General features: G+C 33.2%; 1 protein-coding gene across 1 annotated transcript; it reads right to left on the bottom strand.

The window, feature by feature from the left end:
• Positions 1-3,350: 3,350 nt before the first annotated feature.
• Positions 3,351-5,105, bottom strand: LOC139873275 (uncharacterized). The gene is made up of 3 exons (XM_071861208.1): positions 4,896-5,105; positions 4,490-4,569; positions 3,351-4,000 (listed from the first exon to the last, which is right to left on the bottom strand). Exons 1-3 carry the CDS (start codon positions 5,076-5,078, stop codon positions 3,409-3,411), a joined length of 855 nt encoding a protein of 284 aa, XP_071717309.1. The 5' UTR covers positions 5,079-5,105; the 3' UTR covers positions 3,351-3,408.
• Positions 5,106-21,731: the final 16,626 nt, after the last annotated feature.

Here is a 21,731-nt window from a genome sequence, read left to right as displayed (position 1 = left end):
TTATCGTGTCGAAATCATATAAGATTAAGTTTAAATTTGGTCGGAAATTCCCGGGACATCACAATCACTGCTTTCCTCAGACCCAGTCTCACTACCCTCATCATCCTCAGTTGCCTCTTCTTCTTCTGCCATCAGCTTTTCAACTAGTAAATCTTTTTGACTTTGTAGATTTTGAGGTGATGGGGGCAAACTTAAAGTTTTATTTTAAATTTAATCAAGTTTTGCTTCTGCCCTTTCTTGGTTCCAAAGTGTACCATACAGAGATGATATGTCAAAATTCTTTAAAGTCTGGGTTGTTCTTAAGGGGTCAGTGACATGTTTCCACTTAGTAGGTAATGAGTCAATGAATTCGTAGATCTGTTCAAAGTCAGTATACTTGACTAGAAGCTATCCAGGTCAGTAACTAGAGAGTTAAACCTAATGAAGGTCTGTTTCGAAGTCTCACTCTTATAAGCAAAGAAGAGCTCATATTCCCTTTTTAAGGAAATTATCTTGTTTTGCCTGACCTCATCTTTTCCATCATAATTGACATCAAGATAGTCTAAAATAGCTTTAGCAATTGGTTTCCTCTTAATCAATTTGAACACATGATTAGGTAAAGTGATAGCTATCATAGTTTTGATGTTTGGGTCAAGTCCAACACGACGTTTGTCCTCATCCACCCATCTAGATGGGGGAAGAACAACCTCTCCGCCTTCAATGACAGGAGTATCTGTTGTAGCAGGCACACTATCAAGTGTTTCAGTAGGGATAAATGGACCATTGTTTGCAATACCAGGCATGACTGGGTCAATAGACTCCATGTGAAACATAAACCTATCTCTCCAAGTCTCATATTCATCTACATCAGACTTGGGTGGTCTATTGAAAGAACCATTTTCTAGATAAGCTGAGTTACTATATGCAACTATGAGAGAATTCAGATCCAAGATATGAGATTATCAAGACTGAAGCTCTGATACCAGTTGTTGGTCTCAAAGAATCACAACTATTCAATGGCGGAATAAATAGTTGGTTGATACAGATTACACCTAAGTTAGATATAGAAAATATCTTAAGCTTTTACAAAGTTTGGACTCTATTGAATTAAAACTCACACCACTAAATATTACAATAGTGGAGATATCTATTTATAGGATTCCGATTAACCAGGTAATAGATCTATTATACTTGTATAGACAATATCATTAGAGAGCGTGCTCTCTTTCTTTCCTCTTTGGTGGCTATTTGAAGGAACACCCCAAATTGGTTTGGCCATTCTATTTGAATTAGCAAATAGAATGTTGAGTTTCATAGGCGTTGACAAAGTAATAACCCATGTCTGCACATGCATTAAACTTATGCATTCCCACGTAGTCTTGTAAGGTCACTTGTCAGCCGCCGACGCGTGTCCTTTTCTGTTCAACATTGTCTTCGACTTCAGTTGAATAGTACAATTGATGTCGACCACACAAAAAACTATTACGCTTGTAATAAAGCATAATTGTCTAAGTGTTGTATGCTACTACCAGCCATGCTGGTTCTTCTACTGGTTCACTTGATCTTCTTAATTTGCTAGGAACACATTCTGTGATGGTTGAAGAATACTGTCTATCTTGTGCTGATAGACAAGGCAGCATACTGGAACACTTGATAAAGCAATAAATGTTGTCTAAACATAAATAAACATATGTTGGCTGCACAAACATTTTAGTGTATATAATGATGTTTTGTCATAATTAAATCCTTAATCATTTTGGAGACTCAACAGTGTCACTAACGGTTGTTGTGAACAATCGGTGGTCCTTTGAAGGAACCACTCCCTTGTACTAATGGTTAACCATGAAGAGTTGGATTATAATATTTTGTGTTTAGCATGCTATTACGGATTGTTTGTGCTATGTGGTTGTGGTGCTATGCGTATATATATATATATATATATATATATATATATATATATATATATATATATATATATATATATATATATATATATTGATTTGTGGTGGTAATTCAAGTTGGTAAGTTGTATGCATATTTGTATATTTATTCTTCTCACTAAGCTTTGCTTACCCCTGTTGTTTTACTCTTTTTATAGATTCTTGCACTTCGAAGGATAATGGTAAGGACTTAGCTTAGCTTTTTGGTAATGGTCCCGACGGTCATGCTCTCTTTGGGGTCAATTTGGTGTAATCGGTTGTGATAAATACTTTGTCAAACTATGGGACTCGAGTTCCCGATGTTGTAAACTCGTAACTTGTTATATTTTGTATAGAAATTAACATTTGGGCAAGTTAATGTGATTTCAAGACTTGTGTCTTTGGGAATTACGTGTATTTAAAAATCATTACAAACATGCATCTGATTCAGGATGAGATCGCGTTGCGACCCTCCTCAGTCGCGACGCGACTTACTATGCAAATTGAATGTCAAGCTATATTTAAGGTTTGGACCATCTCGCATGGTGTGAGGTCTTGACGCGACCATGCCAAGTCGCGACGCGACTTGGTGCAGGTACAGATGGTCTGGGCTGGTAATCAAACTCGGCATCAAAAATATACTTGGGACCTTTGGCCCGTGACGCGATAAGCCTCTTTAGAAAAAGTGAGAGTCGTTTTTCGGTATCGGGTTTGAGTCGTTTCATATATATATAAAATCAAGAGGGAAACACTTAATGGATGGAAATGGGAAGTAATTTTTTTTTCTTTTTTTCTGATTTTTTTCTTCAAACACTATGATCACGTGAAAATATGAACAATTAAAAAATCATTTTGTGATAAATATAATTATTTTGGCCGGAATACTCAAAATAACATTCATCGATAAATGTTATGCACCAAGAATAATGTTATTCTTTGAGCATTTTTTTTAGGATTTTGGGTTTAGATTTAGATTTTAAATTTAATTTTTAACAATACGATTTATAGTTTAGGGTTTTGATTTATGGATTAAGCCCAAAACACTAAACTTAACTCTAAGCCAAAACTCTAAATTTAGTTAAATTTTAAAAAAACTTCACAAAAGATGAAAAAAAAAGCGCCCAAAGAATAATATTACCCATGATAAATGTTATCAAGAATAACATTTATCGATGAATTTTATTTTTTCGAACATTTTCTGGTCAAAATAACAACAGCTATCACAAGGTGTCTTTTTTAAATATTCATATTTTTACCTAATCTTAATGTTGGTGATTTAAAAAAAAAAACGAAAGGAAAAAATTACTTCTCCTTTACCCTCAAAAAAGTGTTTCCCTCATGATAACACTATATATATATATATATATATATATATATATATATATATATAAAATTGATTAAGGTTTAACTAAAGCACCCTATCCAAACTAAACTTAAATTCAAATGGCCACATATAACAACCCACAACAAAACCGTACCAAAAGTACAACATCCAAATCCAAAGGTTTTATTACATCAAAGATTTTAATGATCGTTCTTTCACTGGCTTCCTCATTCTTTTCTTTCCATAGGTTACTAAGTTACCCTTTTTGTCATCGTTATCGTCATCATCATCATCGACCAGATCTAACTCCATGGGCTCAATTTCAGACACCCTCGCTTCAAATCGTTTTCCTTTCTTTCCTTGTATACTCGTATCACTATCGTTGTCACTTGAAACTGTCCCCACGGCTCCTCTTTTCTTTCCCCAAGATGGCCCAAACCCCGAATAATAGTAGAACTCATGTGGGTTTGTCGTAGGCTGTTTCTTGGGCCGGTGAGGTCGGGCTCCTGTCTTGGGCCCGGGCCCATCTCGAGACTTTTTCTTAATTGTCCAAACACCATAATTTTGGAGCTCGGAAATATGATAGTCACACATTGTGTTTCTTTTTGTCACTACATTCCCACATTGCCATCCCTTCTCATCAGTTTCACCACATAACTTAATATCTTCTTGAACCTTAATTGACTCTTTTTCCTTAAACCCTAAAGTTTTAACACAATCTTTCTTTCTAATACTAACGGCATCGTTCTCACCTACAATCAAGGTCTTCGAAGCCACACTGTAACCAAGTTTAATTTAACCATTTAATTACTAGATAAATTAACCAATTGCACCAAAGAAAATTAAGAATCAGCAACTTAACACCTGATCCTATATCCAAGTTCAATCATTAAAAATTCAAAAAACGTTATTCTTATTCAATTCACAACTCATCCTGATTTAAAAGTATGTATTTCAACTTTCACCTATAAATCTATCTATAATACCAAGAATAATATCATAAATATCTTCACTAAAGCCACATTGTTTGCAAGATTAAATTATAACCGAAACCCAAATGGATATCGCAAAAAATAATCAAACTTGACCTAAATCCCAGCTTACAATATGAGCAGTTAATTAAAGCATATGAAATGTTATATAATGAATAAAGAACACATATGTCATGTATACAAACAACCCTAGTTTGTTAATTAATTCAATAAACGATAACACAAAGAAAGCAACCAAAAATCGTTCTAATTTTGAGAGAAGATTCACGGGTTACCTCTCAGTATATCCAACAGAACCAATCGAGCTCCTATGTCCAGAAACATTAACGTTGTAATCAACCTCATAATTATTGAACTGTGTAAAACAAGCGACCATTTCAATATTTATCAAGAAAACAATACCCATGCTAATAATCATTATAATTTAGCAAAATAAGAAAACCCAAGTGAGAAATCAACTTATTGAGCTTAAATTAACGACGAAAATGCTCAAATTTGAGTGTTTTTGAGTAGGAAGAACCCTAAAAAGGGGTTATTAAGAAAAACCCTAGATACCAAGAATGATGAAAATGCGAGAAATAAACACGAGATTTGAAGTGATTCCAAATGGGTTTTGCTTGTTTTAACAGATCTGATTGATAAATTTGAAAAACAAAAAGAAAAAGATTGAATTTATGTTACCTGGTGAAACGAAGGAGATGAATTTGAGGAGGGGAAAGTAATAATATCCCATGGAGATTGATTCAGCTCACAAAAGTTGTAATTTTTCTGTTGGAAGGATTCATCTGAAACATTAATATTTGATACATTCGTGTTTGTGTATAAAAGAGCTGATATGTTTTTTGCATTTTTTCTTATTCTCATGGTGAAAATGGAGAACACGAAGAGAGAGAGATCGTAAGGAGATATAGCGGTGAGATCCAAAATGACTTTTGCTTTCATTTTAGAGTCAGATTATTTAAAATAGAAAATTATACTAGTTTCAATGCGGACTGTACAAGTGTTTGACGATATATGATTACATATAGACTGCTGCATAATATAATACAATAATAATAGTTTGAAAATAAAAAAACATGGGTTAAATTTGTTTAGCTTTTTTTGGTGACAAAAAGTTACATTTATTAACCTATACTCCCTTATGCTATTTTCGTATGGTATCAACCAATATCAATAGTTTTTTATTATAATAAAATAATAATAATAATAATAATTAAACTCATATGAAGATTTTTTTTTTTTTTTTTTTTTTTAATAAGTACAAAAAGAGGTAAACTTTAGATTGCCCAAAAAAAAAAAAAAAAAAAAAGCTCTCAACTCTCTCTCTCTTTCTTAAAAACTTTCTTCTAGTTCATATTTTTTGGTTGCCGCTGCCGTTAATGGCATTCGGGAGGCTCCTTTTTCTATTTCACACTTTTAAGCTTTTCTCTTCTTATCCTCACGGATCCAAGATTTGCACTTGATTCCGGTACGTGGTGGTTTTCGGCGGATCTTCTCGTTTGGATTCCGGCAGCAGGCGGCGAACGTCGTGGATTATTCACGCGTGTTCTGCTCGTTTGGGTGTTTATGCGGGTTCTTATGGTTACATCTCTCCGGGTTCTTCGTTGGCCTCTGTTGTGTCTCACCGACGACTAAGATCTGGGTGTCTTTCCTCTCCTGCACAGGCGGCGACCTCCGTTCGGAGGTCTGTGGTAGGTGTCGGGTTGGTTCTCTATCTTTTTTGTTCTGGCGTTTTTTCATTTATGACCGGCTTTTGCTTCTAAGATCCGGTGCCTTCGCCGATGAGCTTTTTTACCGGTTGTAAGCCCGCATCTGATCTGTTTCTTTTTTTGTTTCTTTGTTTTTTTATAAAATGGCGAGTTTGTTAGTAGATGGATGTGGTCACGAATTTCTGTTTGTTGGTGGTCTGGCGTGTACTAGATGCGGGTTCCGGTGAGATCTTGTGTCTCCGGTGAACTCCGGTGGGTTACGTTGTGAGAGACCAACGAAAGCCGTTTTGAATCCTTTTTACTTCTTTTTTTTCCTCGATCCTGCCATTGTTCTTTGTCTGCTGTAGCGTTCGGTGGTGGCCGATTTCTTGGCCGAATTTGTCTAGTTCTTGATCCGATGGTGTTTTGGATGGAGTTAGGCCGGTTTGGGCTGCACATTTTGTTCCCTCGGTTTGCTTTATATTTGGTTCGTGGATCTGCTCGTTCCATCTTCCTCGTTGTTGGGTTCGGTGCGGATCGATCTTGCGTTTTTGCTGCCTTAGCAACTTCTATCGTTAAGCGCCAAAAAATTGGGGTGATGGGGTTTCTCTCCGTTGTTTGTCCAATTTTCGTAGGTTGGGTTTCGACTGGCTTGGGTTTCTAGGTGGTTCTTTATGGGTTTACTTGGTTTTGCTGGCTAACGAGGGTTACTTTTGATTTTCTGGTTGCGGTCTCGAGGCGGGTGTTTAACTTCAATAACATTAGGGTGCTTAACACTTAGATTTAAATCACTAACATCAATAATATTATCCACTCTTTGAGAATTAGAAACCATATGTTGGTTAGCCCCAAAATCATTAATCCAACCTATAGACAAGGATTGGTTAATATGAAAACAGTCTACACAAAAGATATTAAAATTTGAATTAAAGAAAACATTATTGTTTTGAAAACTACCTTCCATGTTGGCACTCGCATGATGGGTGACAGGTTTTTCATTTACAAGACTCAAGAGCTTCATAATCTGCTCACTTGTCAATTGAACAGATGAACTACCAACATCATTATCATCAGAAACATAGTTATTACTATTGAACTTAGGCACACCTTGATTAAATGGGTTTTTAATATAGCTAGTGGATATCCTATAAGTTCATAACATCTATAAACAGTATGACCAAGCATGTTAAAGTTTGTACACTTTAAAGATGGATTTTTATACTTCCTTTAATTACTACAATTGTTTGTATTATTATTGTTGTTATAGTTATTAAAAGCAGCATTACCAATAATGTTTTTACTTGTAAATGGAGATGACTGGTTTCAAGACATATAATTGGATGAATGCATTCTATGATACTCATCCCTATAAATGATAGAAATAGCAACTTTGACATAAGGTACAGGATCAGATGTAAATATCTGACTTCTAATGGGTGTATACACATCATCTAAACCCATTAAAAATTACATGAGTTTTAAAAATTGACTATGATCTTGAAAAGATTTGTTAGCAAACACCATATCATTAATTTTAATTATATCATCAAACTGTCTCCATATAGCATTTAGTTTGTGATAATAATCAGACAATGACTGAGCAGCTTGACTACATGAATTAATATTTTGATATACATTAAATGTAATAGATGCATCAATTTTATCATAGGTTTCTTTTAGTTCAGACCGCACAGACTCTACAGTTTTAAATAAAATTTGTCCATTATCTCTTCAGACAAAGATATTAAAATCCAAGTAAGAACAACAAAGTTACATCTATAGCATTATCCTAACAACACATCATCATCTTCATATTGAAACCTAGCACAAGAACCATCAATAAAATCAAGTTTATTTTTAGTCTGTAAAAAAAGTTTCATAGCACAAGACCACACATTGTAATTATTAGTTCCTTTAAGTTTTTGAGTAACGAGAGATGCACCAGAAGTGTCACTAGGATGAAGACATAATGGATCAGTAAACTCAAATTTGCTAATCTTAGTTATATTAACAGAAGAATCAGTATCAGACATATTTGCAGTGATAAACAAAGAACAAAGAAAAAGAAAACAGACAAGAGCACAAAACAAATAAAAGGTAATCAATCAAAACACAGTAAAACAAGTAGCATGCAGTCAACTATAGCACATAAAACTACAACAAATCCACGGTTCAGACACCCGTAGAGTCAAGAAACAGCTTACAGAGTACTCCTGAACTGAATACTAGTCATGAAACATGTAAGGATGATTAACATAGTAAAAATAAAACAAAAAATGGTCAAGTCATGAATCTAGATCAAGAGTTAGGCGTAGTGATCTGGTCTCAGGGTAAAGAAAACAAGAATAAACGCGAAGCTCCCCTTTGAAGATTAAGATAGCAGCTGAGGATCAACCAATTAGGATTGAACAAACCCTATTTTTCCAGATTAGGGTTTCTCAGATGAAAACCCTAATTAACAGCAAAAGACCCAATAATAGTGTCACACTTCTTTGTCGAACCCAAACACAGTAATAACAACCTTTCATTCAACAGATTTTGAAAGAACAAGAAGAAACCTTAATTTTATTCAGATCGAAAAAATTAGAATCAACAACATAGAATCGTGGAGTATCAAGCCTTGCGCTATGAAACTGTGACGATCGCTCCAAATCCATATGGACGAACACGTCATTCATCGATTTCATTACGAGGTATTTGACCTCTATATGATACGTTTTGTAAACATTGCATTCTTTTGAAAAGGCACACCATAAATGAATATTTAAATCAAAGGTTTTCGACATCTGATGATTTCTACATATAGACAATCACCGTAAATAAGTTTACAATAGTACTTCCATTGACAATGCAGTCAAAATAAGATACATGGTGATGATTTGGTGAATGCAATGTTTCCTTGATAAATATGCCATGTAAGACTCCATGCACATAGCTTGTCTAACATATAAGCAAACAGCGGAAGACTTCTAGGAAACCTGAGAATAAACATGCTAACAAGTTTCAACACAAAGGTTGGTGAGTTCATAGTTTTAATATTTCGTATAATCTGTATGTAAAGGTGGATCACAAGATTTCAGTTGTTTCATCCAGAAACGTTTATCAAATTATTCTACAAAATTGAGCACCCTGGTAACTAAACTTAACGTATATATAATTTGTACCCTTTGTATAATCATCTTAATAATACACGCAAACCAACGTGTACGCTTCTCAAATAGCATACGTCCATTAAAAGGCTAGTGCTCTAGCTCGGACGGGGATATCAAGCCCTATGGATCCATATACTGTTATTCGCGCCCACCAGTCCACATCCTATGTACTGGCAGTTACTAGTTACCAAAGCTAAGGGATTTTCGGTTTAAACTCAGTATAGAATTTAGTATGTACTTGTGTCCATTGTTTAAAATAAAGTGCATGTATTCTCAGCCCAAAAATATATATTGCAAAAGCATTTAAAAAGGGAGCAAATGAAACTCACGCATATAAATCTAGTATTTTCAGTATTTAAAAACAGTCGCATGTATTCTCAGCCTAAAAATATATTGAGTAAAATGGATCATATGAAACTCACCTTAGCAGCATATAAAGTCGTTCACCAAAATGTGATCGAAATACGGATTACCAAATAACCGTAGATCTCAACCTAGAGAACATATGTTGGTCAATAAATGTCTATCAAGCTAGGTCAGGTCATAGTGTATCACAATCCTAATGCTCGATATCGACATACAAAAGTTATCCAATGTTGTTTCAAAAAGTCAATTTTGACAATAGTTTAACAAAACGAGACGTACCTTATATAAGGATTCATTTACTCGGTTGGTAATATTCAAAAATCCAATTTATCAATCTCGTAAACAAGTTGTTTAAATCTTAATTGTAGATTCAAGTTGTTTAAATTTTATTCGGTTCATCGAAATTATTCGATATCTAAATGAAAAGTTATTGATTTTTCGTCAGCTTTCCAAAAACATGTATATCATATACCTTTTACCAGTAATATATGTATTTAATTCGTGGTACATCATAAACTATTTAACGAGGAAATTTAGCATACAAGCATGTATAAATATATATACTCGAGCACTAGACATGGATATACAATTATTATATAAAAGATAAAATATAAGTACTTACATATCAATATTGAGATTCAATATTGTAGAAAAGTACGTAGACGTAACGGAGATGATAACACTAGGTTTGACTTGCAAATAATACCCATGAATATTACCCATAACCTCCATAGCTATAACCCATAATTTTCTTAGTTTTATCCCGCTCATAAAACCATTTTGAAAGTGATACGCTCATGACCTCGTCGTAGTATTTTATGTATAATACTAATTAATAATATTACTACTAATAATATTAAGATTAATAATAATATTAATCTTAATAATAATAATAATAATAATAATAATAATAATAATAATAATAATAATAATAACAACAACAACAATAATAATAATAATAATAATAATAATAATAATAATAATAATTAAATAAATAAATAATTACTTACGGAGTAATTTAAATCAAAATAGAGGCAGATATCTCGAGCTTTTATAGGTGTGGCCTGTCCAGGACTGCCATGCGATCGCATGGCTTCCTAGCCCATTTTCCATGCGATCGCATGGGGTGGGTTTCCAGCTCACATTGTTTTTGTAATCTAGCTTGTCGACATATTTATTTAATATATATATATAATATATTTAATTTATATAATTAATTATATATTATATTAAATTCACATGCATAGTTGACTTGTAATTTTCGTTCCGATAAATCGTACGTCATCACTCGACTTATATCTCGGTTCCGGTTTTTCGAACGTCCTATCGTATACTGAGAAAACTTGTACTTTACGTTTTGTGAATCGTACCTTTGTCAAAATATAGTCTTAAATCATCCATAAACTATACCACTCGAGGTATAACTTATACATTTGAGTGTTTTGGTCATTTACTTCTATAAATCATCGTCTTGCTATTTGTTAATATATATATATATATATATATATATATATATATATATATATATATATATATATATATATATATATATATATATATAATACATACATTTTCATTTTAAAATAGTGTTTTACTGTAGCAATTCACTGTAGCAAAGTCAATTTTTACAGTAGCAATTCACTGTAGCAAAGTCAATTTCACTGTAGTAAATAGTGATTTTCAAAAACACTGTAGCATTTTGGGTACTGTAGCAATTTGAAAATACTGTAGCAAATTAGTGTTTTACTGGTTCATCTTAAACGCTTTAGTTAACTTATCTAAATATCAATCGAATCAATAAACGAATGTTACTATCGTTTACTAAATAACTAGAAATTATATATATGTATATATCTTTTTAATATACATAAATCAGTTTTTAAAAACACATTGGAAGTTATTTATAAATAAATTTTAATAATAAATATTTCAACTTATCATATATATTCAAATAGATATTTAAACCAATAAGTTTAATGTACGGTATCAAACAATTAATACATTGTTACCTTTTCAAGTTATAGTATATATGTATCTATTTACATATAATTGTTCGCGGATCGTCAAAAACAACCAAAGGGTATTTAAATATATAAAAGTAGTTCAAAAAAATTTTGAGATTCAGTTTTACAGACTTTGCTTATCGTGTCGGAAATGTTAATCATACAAAGATTAAGTTTAAATTTGATCAGAAATTTTCGGGTCGTCACAGAAACCATGAACAAAACAACAGATGTAATCTTCTAATCACAAGAAGTAAACCTTCCAATCACAGGAAGTCAAGATTTCACTAAAAACATATTCATAATCAAAACGATTATGAACCAATAGAGTTGTTCTCACAGTTCAGTTCTCACGAATAAGTTCAATAGATTTTGAACTTGTTTACACTCTCACAGTAATCACAGTATGAAGAAGGTGAAGATGAATACAAACCCTAATCGGGTTAAACCAGAGAGAAAAACAACAATATGAAAGATAGATAAGGAAAAATAAAATAAATAAATTATATATAATAAATTAAGTTTCATTCAGGTCCCTTAAGTTCCACTTTCAGTTCAGCACACAAGTTCCACCTTTCCTATTTCAACCACAAAACATACTTTGAGAAAGTTACATTGCAACCCCTGCACATTACTTAACCCAGAATTGAATACCAAGAAACTATATAACATTTTTAGATTAATGTATATAATTTCAATATTTATAGTACAAAGGTGGCATTCGATTATAATGAAATGCCAATTAAATCTCCTTCTAGAGTCGAGCATGATGACAAGAATGATTCCTTCTCTTCTTCGATTAAGTAGGTGGCAGTAAAAAAAACTAAGTCTGCTGATAGAATGGAGTTAAAATTCGATAAAGGACATAATATTGATGCTGAGAAGAAGCATCTGTCAGATCTTAGGAACAAGCTTGGTATTGACATATCATCATGAAATTTGGATGATTTAGTGGACTCGATTGGCATGTTTAAGGTGTTAAAATTAAGATCTAATCGGTTAATCTCAGGGGTTCTAAAAAGAAAAAGAAGCGGATGTTGGTTCGAGATATATGTTTTAAACATCAGGTGCATTTTCTAGCCATTCAAGAAACAAAGATGGAGCGTTTGGGTTTGTCTCGATTAAAATCAATATGGTAGAATTACTCGTTCGATTACACAGTTAGCTTATCCAGTAGCTGGTCATGCGGTCTGGTTTCGATTTGGTGTCACAATAATTTCATTATTGTCAAAGGAAGATGGTGTAATTCTAATTGGGTATGTGTCATGGTTAATGTGTACATGCCACAACCAAGATTAGAGAAATTGGAGGTGTGGAACAGGTTGTGTGAGTTTATGTCTTCACATAAAGGGGATTACATATTATGTGAGGATTATAATGCGGTTAGATTCGAAGACGGATGATTTGGCTCAGCATTTTTGAAGCTAGAAGCAGACGACTTTAATACTTTTATTGTGGATATGAGGTTGGTGGATGTTCAATTTGGTGGTGGCGAAACAAACCGGGTAGTAAGATGAGAAAGTTGGACCGGTTCTTGGTGTCTCATAATGTTACTGGCAATGGTGATTCTTTAACAGCCGTTATCCTTCCTAGAGCTAAATCGGATCATTCACCTATATTACTTTATAAGGAGAAGATTAATTTAGGCCCTATTCAGTTTAAAACTTTTCATGCATGGTTGGATCGAGCTAATTTTGATGTTGTGGTATAATCTTCGTTTGGCGAGATTTCGATTCTTGGTGATGAGGTTTATTTTATTGACAAATTAAAAGTGATCAAAGCTCGATTCATAGAGTGGAGTCAAGTGTCTAGACAGACTGTAATGACTCAAAAACAACAACTGCTGGTAAGGTTATTAGCCATTGACGAAAGTATAGATCAAGGATCAGCTTCTCGGGCTGACCTAGATGAACATCTTGAGATTACAAAGGCACTAGCTATTTTGGAAAGTTACGAAGAAGTAGATATATTCCGGAAATCTTGAGCCAAGTGGATCGAGTTTGGAGATGATAAATCACGATTCTTACATACCACGTTGGAACAAAAACGTAACTCCAATTCTATAAATGGTATAAACTAGTTTTAGGGGGTGCGCGTTGCCGCACCTATTTGGCAACCATTTCGCAACAATTTTTTTATGTCAAAATGCAAGGCATTACAGTCTACTATTTGTTGGGTGCAAAGAAGATCAAAACGAATGAGCTGCATCTATTGTGTTCGGGTGATGTTTGTCGCAAAACGCGACAAGACTTGAAAGTGACAAAGTGTATCGAAACGTGACAGATGTGGCAGAACTTGAGATCTGGACTTGTCGCTTTGGAGCAAGTGTGTCGCGTTTGAGTGTGGTTTGTCGTGAAACGCTACAAGGTGTCGTGAAACGCGACAATGTTCGTATTCAGCAAGTTATCTAGATTGTTCCTATTTCGTTTTTTGCCTATAAAAACTCTCATATGTAACCTGCAATGTACACATACGAAAAATATAATAAAATCCTCTTTGTTTGGCCGTGGATTAAACCAATTCGTTTGAATTAAACGATTGGACATAACCACGTTAATTCATGTTCTTTACGTTTCTTGTTCTTGTCTTTATTTGTGTTGGAGATTATTTGTTTGTTGCACGGTGTGTTTGATAACTAGGGTTATTAAGTTCTTGTTAGGGCTCACCTAGATTTCCTAACACTATTCAGCGGATTTAAAGCACCGCAAATGCTGTAAAATCATTATTTGCAAGTGATAACGTAAATGAATTGTTCCATATTACAAAAAGTTCTATTCATTCTCGTACATTTTACAAAAACTTCTATCCAGTCATATTACTAAAAGTTCTATACAGTCTATTAGTACATAATAGGGCAATCAAAAAGTTGGCTGCAGAATGCTACGAATTTATATATATATATTCCACATAAAGAACCTTGCCCGTCAATCGTACCATTATCACCTTCAAGAACAAAGCTATTTACATCAATATATATTATATGTTAGTTAAACAACATCAAAATAACAATATAATGTGAAATGTACATGTTTGATTATGATAGTTTTTGTGATTGAAATATTATACCTGTAACAATCACATCAGTAGGATGTTCCACCTATAAGACTGCTAAACTTCTTCCAGATCGATTTCTTCCATGACAATACACTACTACATTCCTGCACAATTAGACGTGTGAAATATCCTTTATAGATGTGTTGAATAACACGTTTACATGTGACGGCTTCAATTGAGTGGTGACATATAGTGCGGTTCAAGGAACCGCTCTAAAAACTCTCAAGAAGACATGTTGTTAAATTTAGATTAGGCTGTCCCATTATGTCTTTTAGACGTGTTCCGTTATTTACAATTAGACATGTTCCGTTAGTTGCAATTAGACGTATTCCGTTAGTTGCAATTAAAGGTGTTCCGTTAGTTGCAATTAGACGTGTTCTAGTGAATGTTAACCATGGTTAAACTCAAATATTTTAAATAATACCTGCCCAATACAGCCAAATAATTTCTAGCGCTAAATAAATTAAAATCTCAAATATTTCAAATAACACCCGCCAAATACAAAATGCATCAAATATACCAAATTAAAATTAACTACAAAACCAAACTATATATATATATATATATATATATATATATATATATATATATATATATATATATATATATATATATATATAAATCTTGAAAGTATTTACATGTAACATCCCGTTTTCCTCGAAAATGACTTAAGGTGCGTAATTAACCTCGTGTACGTTTATTATTGCATCTATGATCGTTTATTTTAGTTTAAGGTGTGAAAATATTGGAAAAATGGTTTAATCAGGTCATCTGTCGTGTTTGAGTAGGTTTCATCGCGTCCTGGTGCGTCGCGAAACGCGACCGAGTGGGCTGGAACGCGACAGCTCCAGAACCCCTGTTCTGTCAAGGTTATCGCGTTTGAAACTTGTTTATCGCGTTCAAGTGTCGCGAAACGCGACAAGGTGTCGTGAAACGCGACTGAGGTCGTTGTTTTACTTTTTTGTCCATTTTAAATGGAATCTTTTGAGGGTATTGATGTCTTTTCACATAGGGCTAGTTTTGGGGGAGTAAATGCTGATCCAACCTTATCTCTTTCTCATTTAATTCATTTCCAATTAAATAAAAACAAAGTTAGAGAGAGAGTGATACTTTAAGAGTGAGAAAGCTTGTTTTAGTGAAGAGAAAGGTTGAATCTTGCCCGGACAGTTGTAAAGTTGTTCCTTGTGTCTCTGGCTACATTTTGGTGGTCTTGGTAAGTCTTAACCTTATGTTTTTAGTTTTAATTGGTTTATGGCTAGGGTTTTGGGTTACTAGAGACTTGTATGACCCATTTGGGGTTGAAATGGGTGAACTTTGGTTATGTGATGAAAGGAAACCCAAAATAGATGTAATCTAAGGTTTGGTCTTGCAAAATGAGAAATTTTAAGTGTCAATTGGTGTTGTTGGTCACTAATGCACTTTAAAATTTATGAAAGAAGTGTTAATGGGTAGGTTTGACTTGATTGTGAGTTTAAGTAAAATAAAATGGGTCAAAATGTACTAGTTGACCTAATTAGATGAAATGGGTATGGATTACCCTAAGTTTTGTGTTAATTGAAGTTAATAGACTTTAATTCACTAGTCTTAGTGATTAAAGTCGAGTCTTGGCCATTTATGGGCGGTTGTGAGTAGTTGAGTCATTTAATGCAAATGGGGTTATTAAATGCTCAAGTGGGAGTATTGTGGTTAATCCCACTAGTTGTGAAATTGAATGTGCACTTAATGATTTAGGTACATTGCGTTGAAGCTCGGAAGTGCTAAATCATCATCCTTGTGACAATGTGAGTGGAATAATTATATATGCATGTATATGATTTATTTGCTTTGGGGTATGGGTTGAAGTTCATTGTTGACGATACCATACCCTAGAGTATATTATGTTGTTGACGAGGGTTTAAAGTTCGTTGTTGACGATACCTCATACGTATGGAATTAAAGTTCGATGTTGACGATGCCATACGATTATTGTAGTGACGTTGATGAGGGTTTAAAGTTCGTTGTTGACGATACCTCATATGTGGGTTTAAAGTTCGGTGTTGACGATACCACATTAATGTAGGCGAATGGGGTTTAAGTTCGATGTTGATGATACCATTCGTTGGGCTAGCCTTGGGATCTTGAGTACTATGGATGTTGTGAACATCATCGTTATATTTGTGTTTTAGCATAATGTATTGTTGTGTTATATGCTATTGTTATACTAGCCTTGTTATCGTGGTGCTCAGCGTTATACATGTGAAAGGTATGCTAATTATGTAACTAGTATGTATGCGGATTTGGTAAGTGTTTGCAAGTAAGTAGGTTATATATATGTATGTATAATTGTTGCACTCACTAACCCTTGCTTACCCTCTCGTTGTTTACCATTTTATAGGTTCCGGCTTGGACAAGGGTAAGGGCATACGTTTGGACTAGTGGTCTCCCGCTTATGTTGTCGGGGGTGCTTTTGGTGTTAGCTTTTGAAGTTGGCCTAACGTTTTGGGTAGTTTAGACCCAAACCATGCTCAAGGTCGTTTGGATTATAAACTATCCTTGTAGTGGGTCAAACTTGACTCAAACTTAATTAATGGCCTTCATGCCTTTTGTAAACATTTAAATTGATGTACGTTTAAATGGAACTTATGGAATGGTTTACATATTTAATTGGCGCATAGATGTGTATTATAAAAAAAAAATTATTGTATGGAATACGGGTTGGGTCGTTTCAAGTGGTATCAGAGCATGGTCTAAGGGATTTAGGCGACTTGAGATAGGTGCCTAGACTTGGACTTTATTGTGTGAGCGCTTTATGCGAGACTTGTAGGACTTTGGGTCTAATCGGGAATTGTTAGTGCTTTGGTTTATGTGAGCTAACCTTGTGCTAATTGTTTTGTGTTGTGTTTAGCAATCATCATGTAAGACGGACGTTGTACTAGCGAGTTAATGCGACGTGCTCGCGTAACAACGATTAGCTACCGTTGTTACGGGTGCAAATCGTGTCAAACAAGTAATGTACGACGATTGTCGAGGGAGATGGAGTACTGTGGTGTACATGTATATACTTACATGTTAAGTCTTTTCGTTCTTTGTTTAATCCTTTCCGTTTTATAGAATGAAGACGAGAAACGGACACGATAATGATAACGGTGGTACGAGTGAGGATGTTGAACTCACGGCCAAGGTTGAGGCCATCTTTAAAAAGTTAAAGAAGGATTTTCTTGACGATGTCCGGAAGGTCTTCCAAGAGTCGGTCGATGGACAAGTGACCGAAATGATCAACGATCGAATGAAAGCCGCAATAGAGGAGGCTTTAGAGGCTAGAAACATTTATCCTCGAGGCGAAGGGGGTGAAGGTAATGGTGGGGGTGGAAGGCGGGACTTCCACTACAAAAATTTCAAGGATACTCAACCTCCGATGTTTAATGGGGTGAGGGATCCATTGAAAAGCACTTGTTGGATTTCCGATATCGAGGGAGCTTTCCGTACCGCGGAATGTTCTCCCGAGAAGAAGACGAGATATGGGTCTAGCATGTTACGTGAAGAAGGCAAGTTGTGGTGGGACGATAAAATCAATTTATATGGTGAAGAGCAATGCATGAGCTTGACATGGGAGGAGTTTAAGAAGGAATTCTTCCAAGAATACCGAACTTCTTCCAACCTTGATAGAATCTGAGACGAGTTGCATCATTTGCAACAAGGTTCGATGGACTTGGTTACTCTCAAGTCTACCTTTTTAGCAAAGACTCGCTTTTGCCCGGAATACGTTGGTGACGACCACAAGCTAATGAAAGATTTCTACCGTACTTTAAACGACGAGTTCAAGGGTAAAATTAGTCGGGGGATGGCTAAGACTTTTGAAGAGCTATACGAGTTGGCTCGAGGTTTTGAGCCGGAGGTACCAAGGAAAAGCGATTTCACTTTTTCAAAAAGAAAGTTTGAAGGTTCGAGTCATTCGAATTTTTCAAACAAAAAGAACAAGAACAAAAGGGGTTCCGAAAGTGTCAATAGTGTGAAGAAGGGCGCTACCGGTGGTTTCGGGTGTGACGACCCGGGAATTTCTGACTAAATTTAAACTTAATCTTGATATGATTTCGATACGATAAGCAAAGTATGTAATGTTGAGTCTAGAAAATTTTGAAACAATGTTCATATATTCAATTGACTTTCGACTGTTTCCGATGATTCACGAACCATTGCTTGTAAATATGTGGATATATATAAATATGTGTATATATAAATATATGTATAATATATATAATAATATGAACATTAATAAACTATTATATACATTTATTGTTATAAATAAATATGTACAATAAAATACATTGTAATAAAGACTATTATTTTACATGTATATATATTTTAATCATTTAATATATATTTATGTGAATAGTGAATTTTGTTATTTAAAAATGTTTATATATATACATAGTGTATATTAAATATATTTAATTTTGAGCTTAAATGGTAAATGTCTGTAACTTTCGGTTGATGTTTAATTATTTTAAAATAGATCTAATATATATATAAGAAGTTCTAAAATAAATGTTGTTTCAAAATTTGATTAAAAAGACAATAGTTTTGATAAATATTTTTTTACCATTTCAATCTAAGTTTTTGTACTCCGTACATATAAATTGGAACAGAAAATAAATATTTTTCGAACCTTTTTGATCAGGTTTCAAACAGGTAATGAGTGAAATAATTAAATATGTTTAATTAAAAAAATTGGGATTTTTAGGAATACTTTTATATGTTAACTGTTTAGCAATGGACACAATATAATACTCCGTGAATTTGATATTATTATTAAAGAAACCATTATTTTTTTTATCATTAATAATATTATTATCATTTTTTATGATTTTTGTATCATTATTACTTATTATTATTATGGATATAATGATGATGATGATTATTATTATTATTATTATTATTATTATTATTATTATTATTATTATTATTATTATTATTAATATATTTATTAATTATTAATATTAATCTAAAAAAAAATCAAGAACTAGTACCATTCCGTTACCCATTTCAATCCAACTTTTTCAAATTTTGTTTTCTGTCTGTAATCTGTTAGATGTCCATTTCACAACTCAATTAGGATCAATGCAATCACTCTATAAAAGAATTATTCTACAATTCATTAAGTAAAACATAAAAAATCACAAAATAAGCTCAACACTCTGTACATTCATCTTTTTCACCATATTTTAATTTCGAATGAATTTCCAAAATGTAATAATGCAGTCTTGTTAGGAATCGTCTATCTAAACTATCTGTAAGTTTTCAATCTTCAATTCTTTCTATCAATTTCTAATTTGAGAGTCAAAGTTTTGGTTTTCAAAGTCAACTAAGTGTCCTTGAATCAAATTCGAGTTTGTTTTGATATCTCCAGTTAATTTGATGATCCATAAAGTTTATAGGAATGATTTGCAACACAATTCATGTTGTAATCATAACCTATAACACTCTTAATCTAAAAATCAATTTTTGAGTTCTTGAGTTCTTCACAATAATATACACTAACGTAAATTCGAAACAAATTTCAAAAACTAAAAATTCAGAGTTGTTAGGAATCATTTACTTAAACTTCCTGCAAAATCTCAAGTTCCAATTCTTAATAACGAATTCGAATTTGCGAGTCAAAGTTAAATTGTCAAAAGTCAACTGTTTTGTTCTTGGAGAAATTAGAGCTTGTTTTGATGTTTTAAGTTCAATTGATGATTTCAATAGTTTTTAGGAATGATTTGAAACATGTTTCATGTTGTAAAGATTGTCCAAAACGAACTCAAAATTGAAAACAAAAATTTTTTTTTCTAGCTACGAGCAAGCAGTAGGATATTTTTGTTTTTGTTTTTTTCTCATTTTTTTTATATCATGAACACATTTTTATTTTTTGTTTCATGTTTGTTTAGAAGTCCTAAAACCATTTTGATGATTGACTATTAAGAATGAAGTTGTTTGATTGTTTAGATTTTGGTGAAGAAGATGAAGTGGGTTGAAACATGTAATAGATAAGTATTTGGGTTTGTATTATAAATCAGAAAAACTGAAATGGAGGAATGGTTAAGGGTGTTGATGAGTGAGCGAGAGGTCTCGGGTTCGAGCCCGGCTTGGTGCAATCTTTTTAAAACTGACTCCTAAGGTAGTTTTATACTTTTAAAAATTATTATTATTATTATTAATATTATTATTATTATCCTTAGTCAGGTATTTCTACAATTATTAATTTTGCAAAACAAAAGATATATATGTAAATATATTATTACATAAAATATACTAATATTATATAAAATTATGTTTCAACTAATATTATTGATATAACATTAATTAAATATCAAATAAGTATCATAATATATTATAAGAATAATTAATACATAACAAATATATAAACTTAATTGATTTATACTATAATGTGTTAATACTTGATATAGGTTCGTGAATCCGAGGCCAACCATGCATTGTTCAATGTCGTCATATGTATTTTTACTACAAAATACAGTATTGTGAGTTTCATTTACCTTTTTACCCTTTATATTTTTGGGCTGAGAATACATGCGCAACTTTTATAACTGTTTTACGAAATAGACACAAGTAATCGAAATTACGTTCTATGGTTGAATGATTGAAACTGAATATGCCCCTTTTTATTAAGTCTGGTAATCTAAGAATTAGGGAACAGACACCCTAATTGACGCGAATCCTAAAGATAGATCTATCGGGCCCAACAATCCCCATCCAAAGTACCGGATGCTTTAGTACTTCGAAATTTATATCATGTCCAAAGGAGGATCCCGGAATGATGGGGATATTCTAATATGTATATTGTGAATGTCGGTTACCAGGTGTTCAATCCATATGAATGATATTTTTGTCTCTATGCATGGGACGTATGTTTATGAGAAATGGAAATATGAAATCTTGTGGTCTATTAAAATTATGGAATGATTATTTATGTTAAACTAATGAACTCACCAACCTTTTGGTTGACACTTTAAAGCATGTTTATTCTCAGGTACGAAAGAAATCTTCCGCTGTGTATTTGCTCATTTTATAGATATTACTTGGAGTCATTCATGGCATATTTCAAAAGATGTTGCATTCGAGTCGTCGAGTTCATCAAGATTATTATCAAGTCAATTATAGTTGGATATATTATGAAATGGTATGCAAGCCTGTCAACTTTCGATGAAATGAAAGTTTGTCTTTTCAAAAACGAATGCAATGTTTGTAAAATCTATCATATAGAGGTCAAGTACCTCG

This window comes from Rutidosis leptorrhynchoides, chromosome 1 (genome assembly GCF_046630445.1).
Source record: "Rutidosis leptorrhynchoides isolate AG116_Rl617_1_P2 chromosome 1, CSIRO_AGI_Rlap_v1, whole genome shotgun sequence".
Classification (NCBI taxonomy): Eukaryota; Viridiplantae; Streptophyta; class Magnoliopsida; order Asterales; family Asteraceae; genus Rutidosis; species Rutidosis leptorrhynchoides.
The sequence above is the reverse complement of the archived record's forward strand: the minus strand, read 5'-3'. Positions and strand labels throughout refer to the sequence as shown.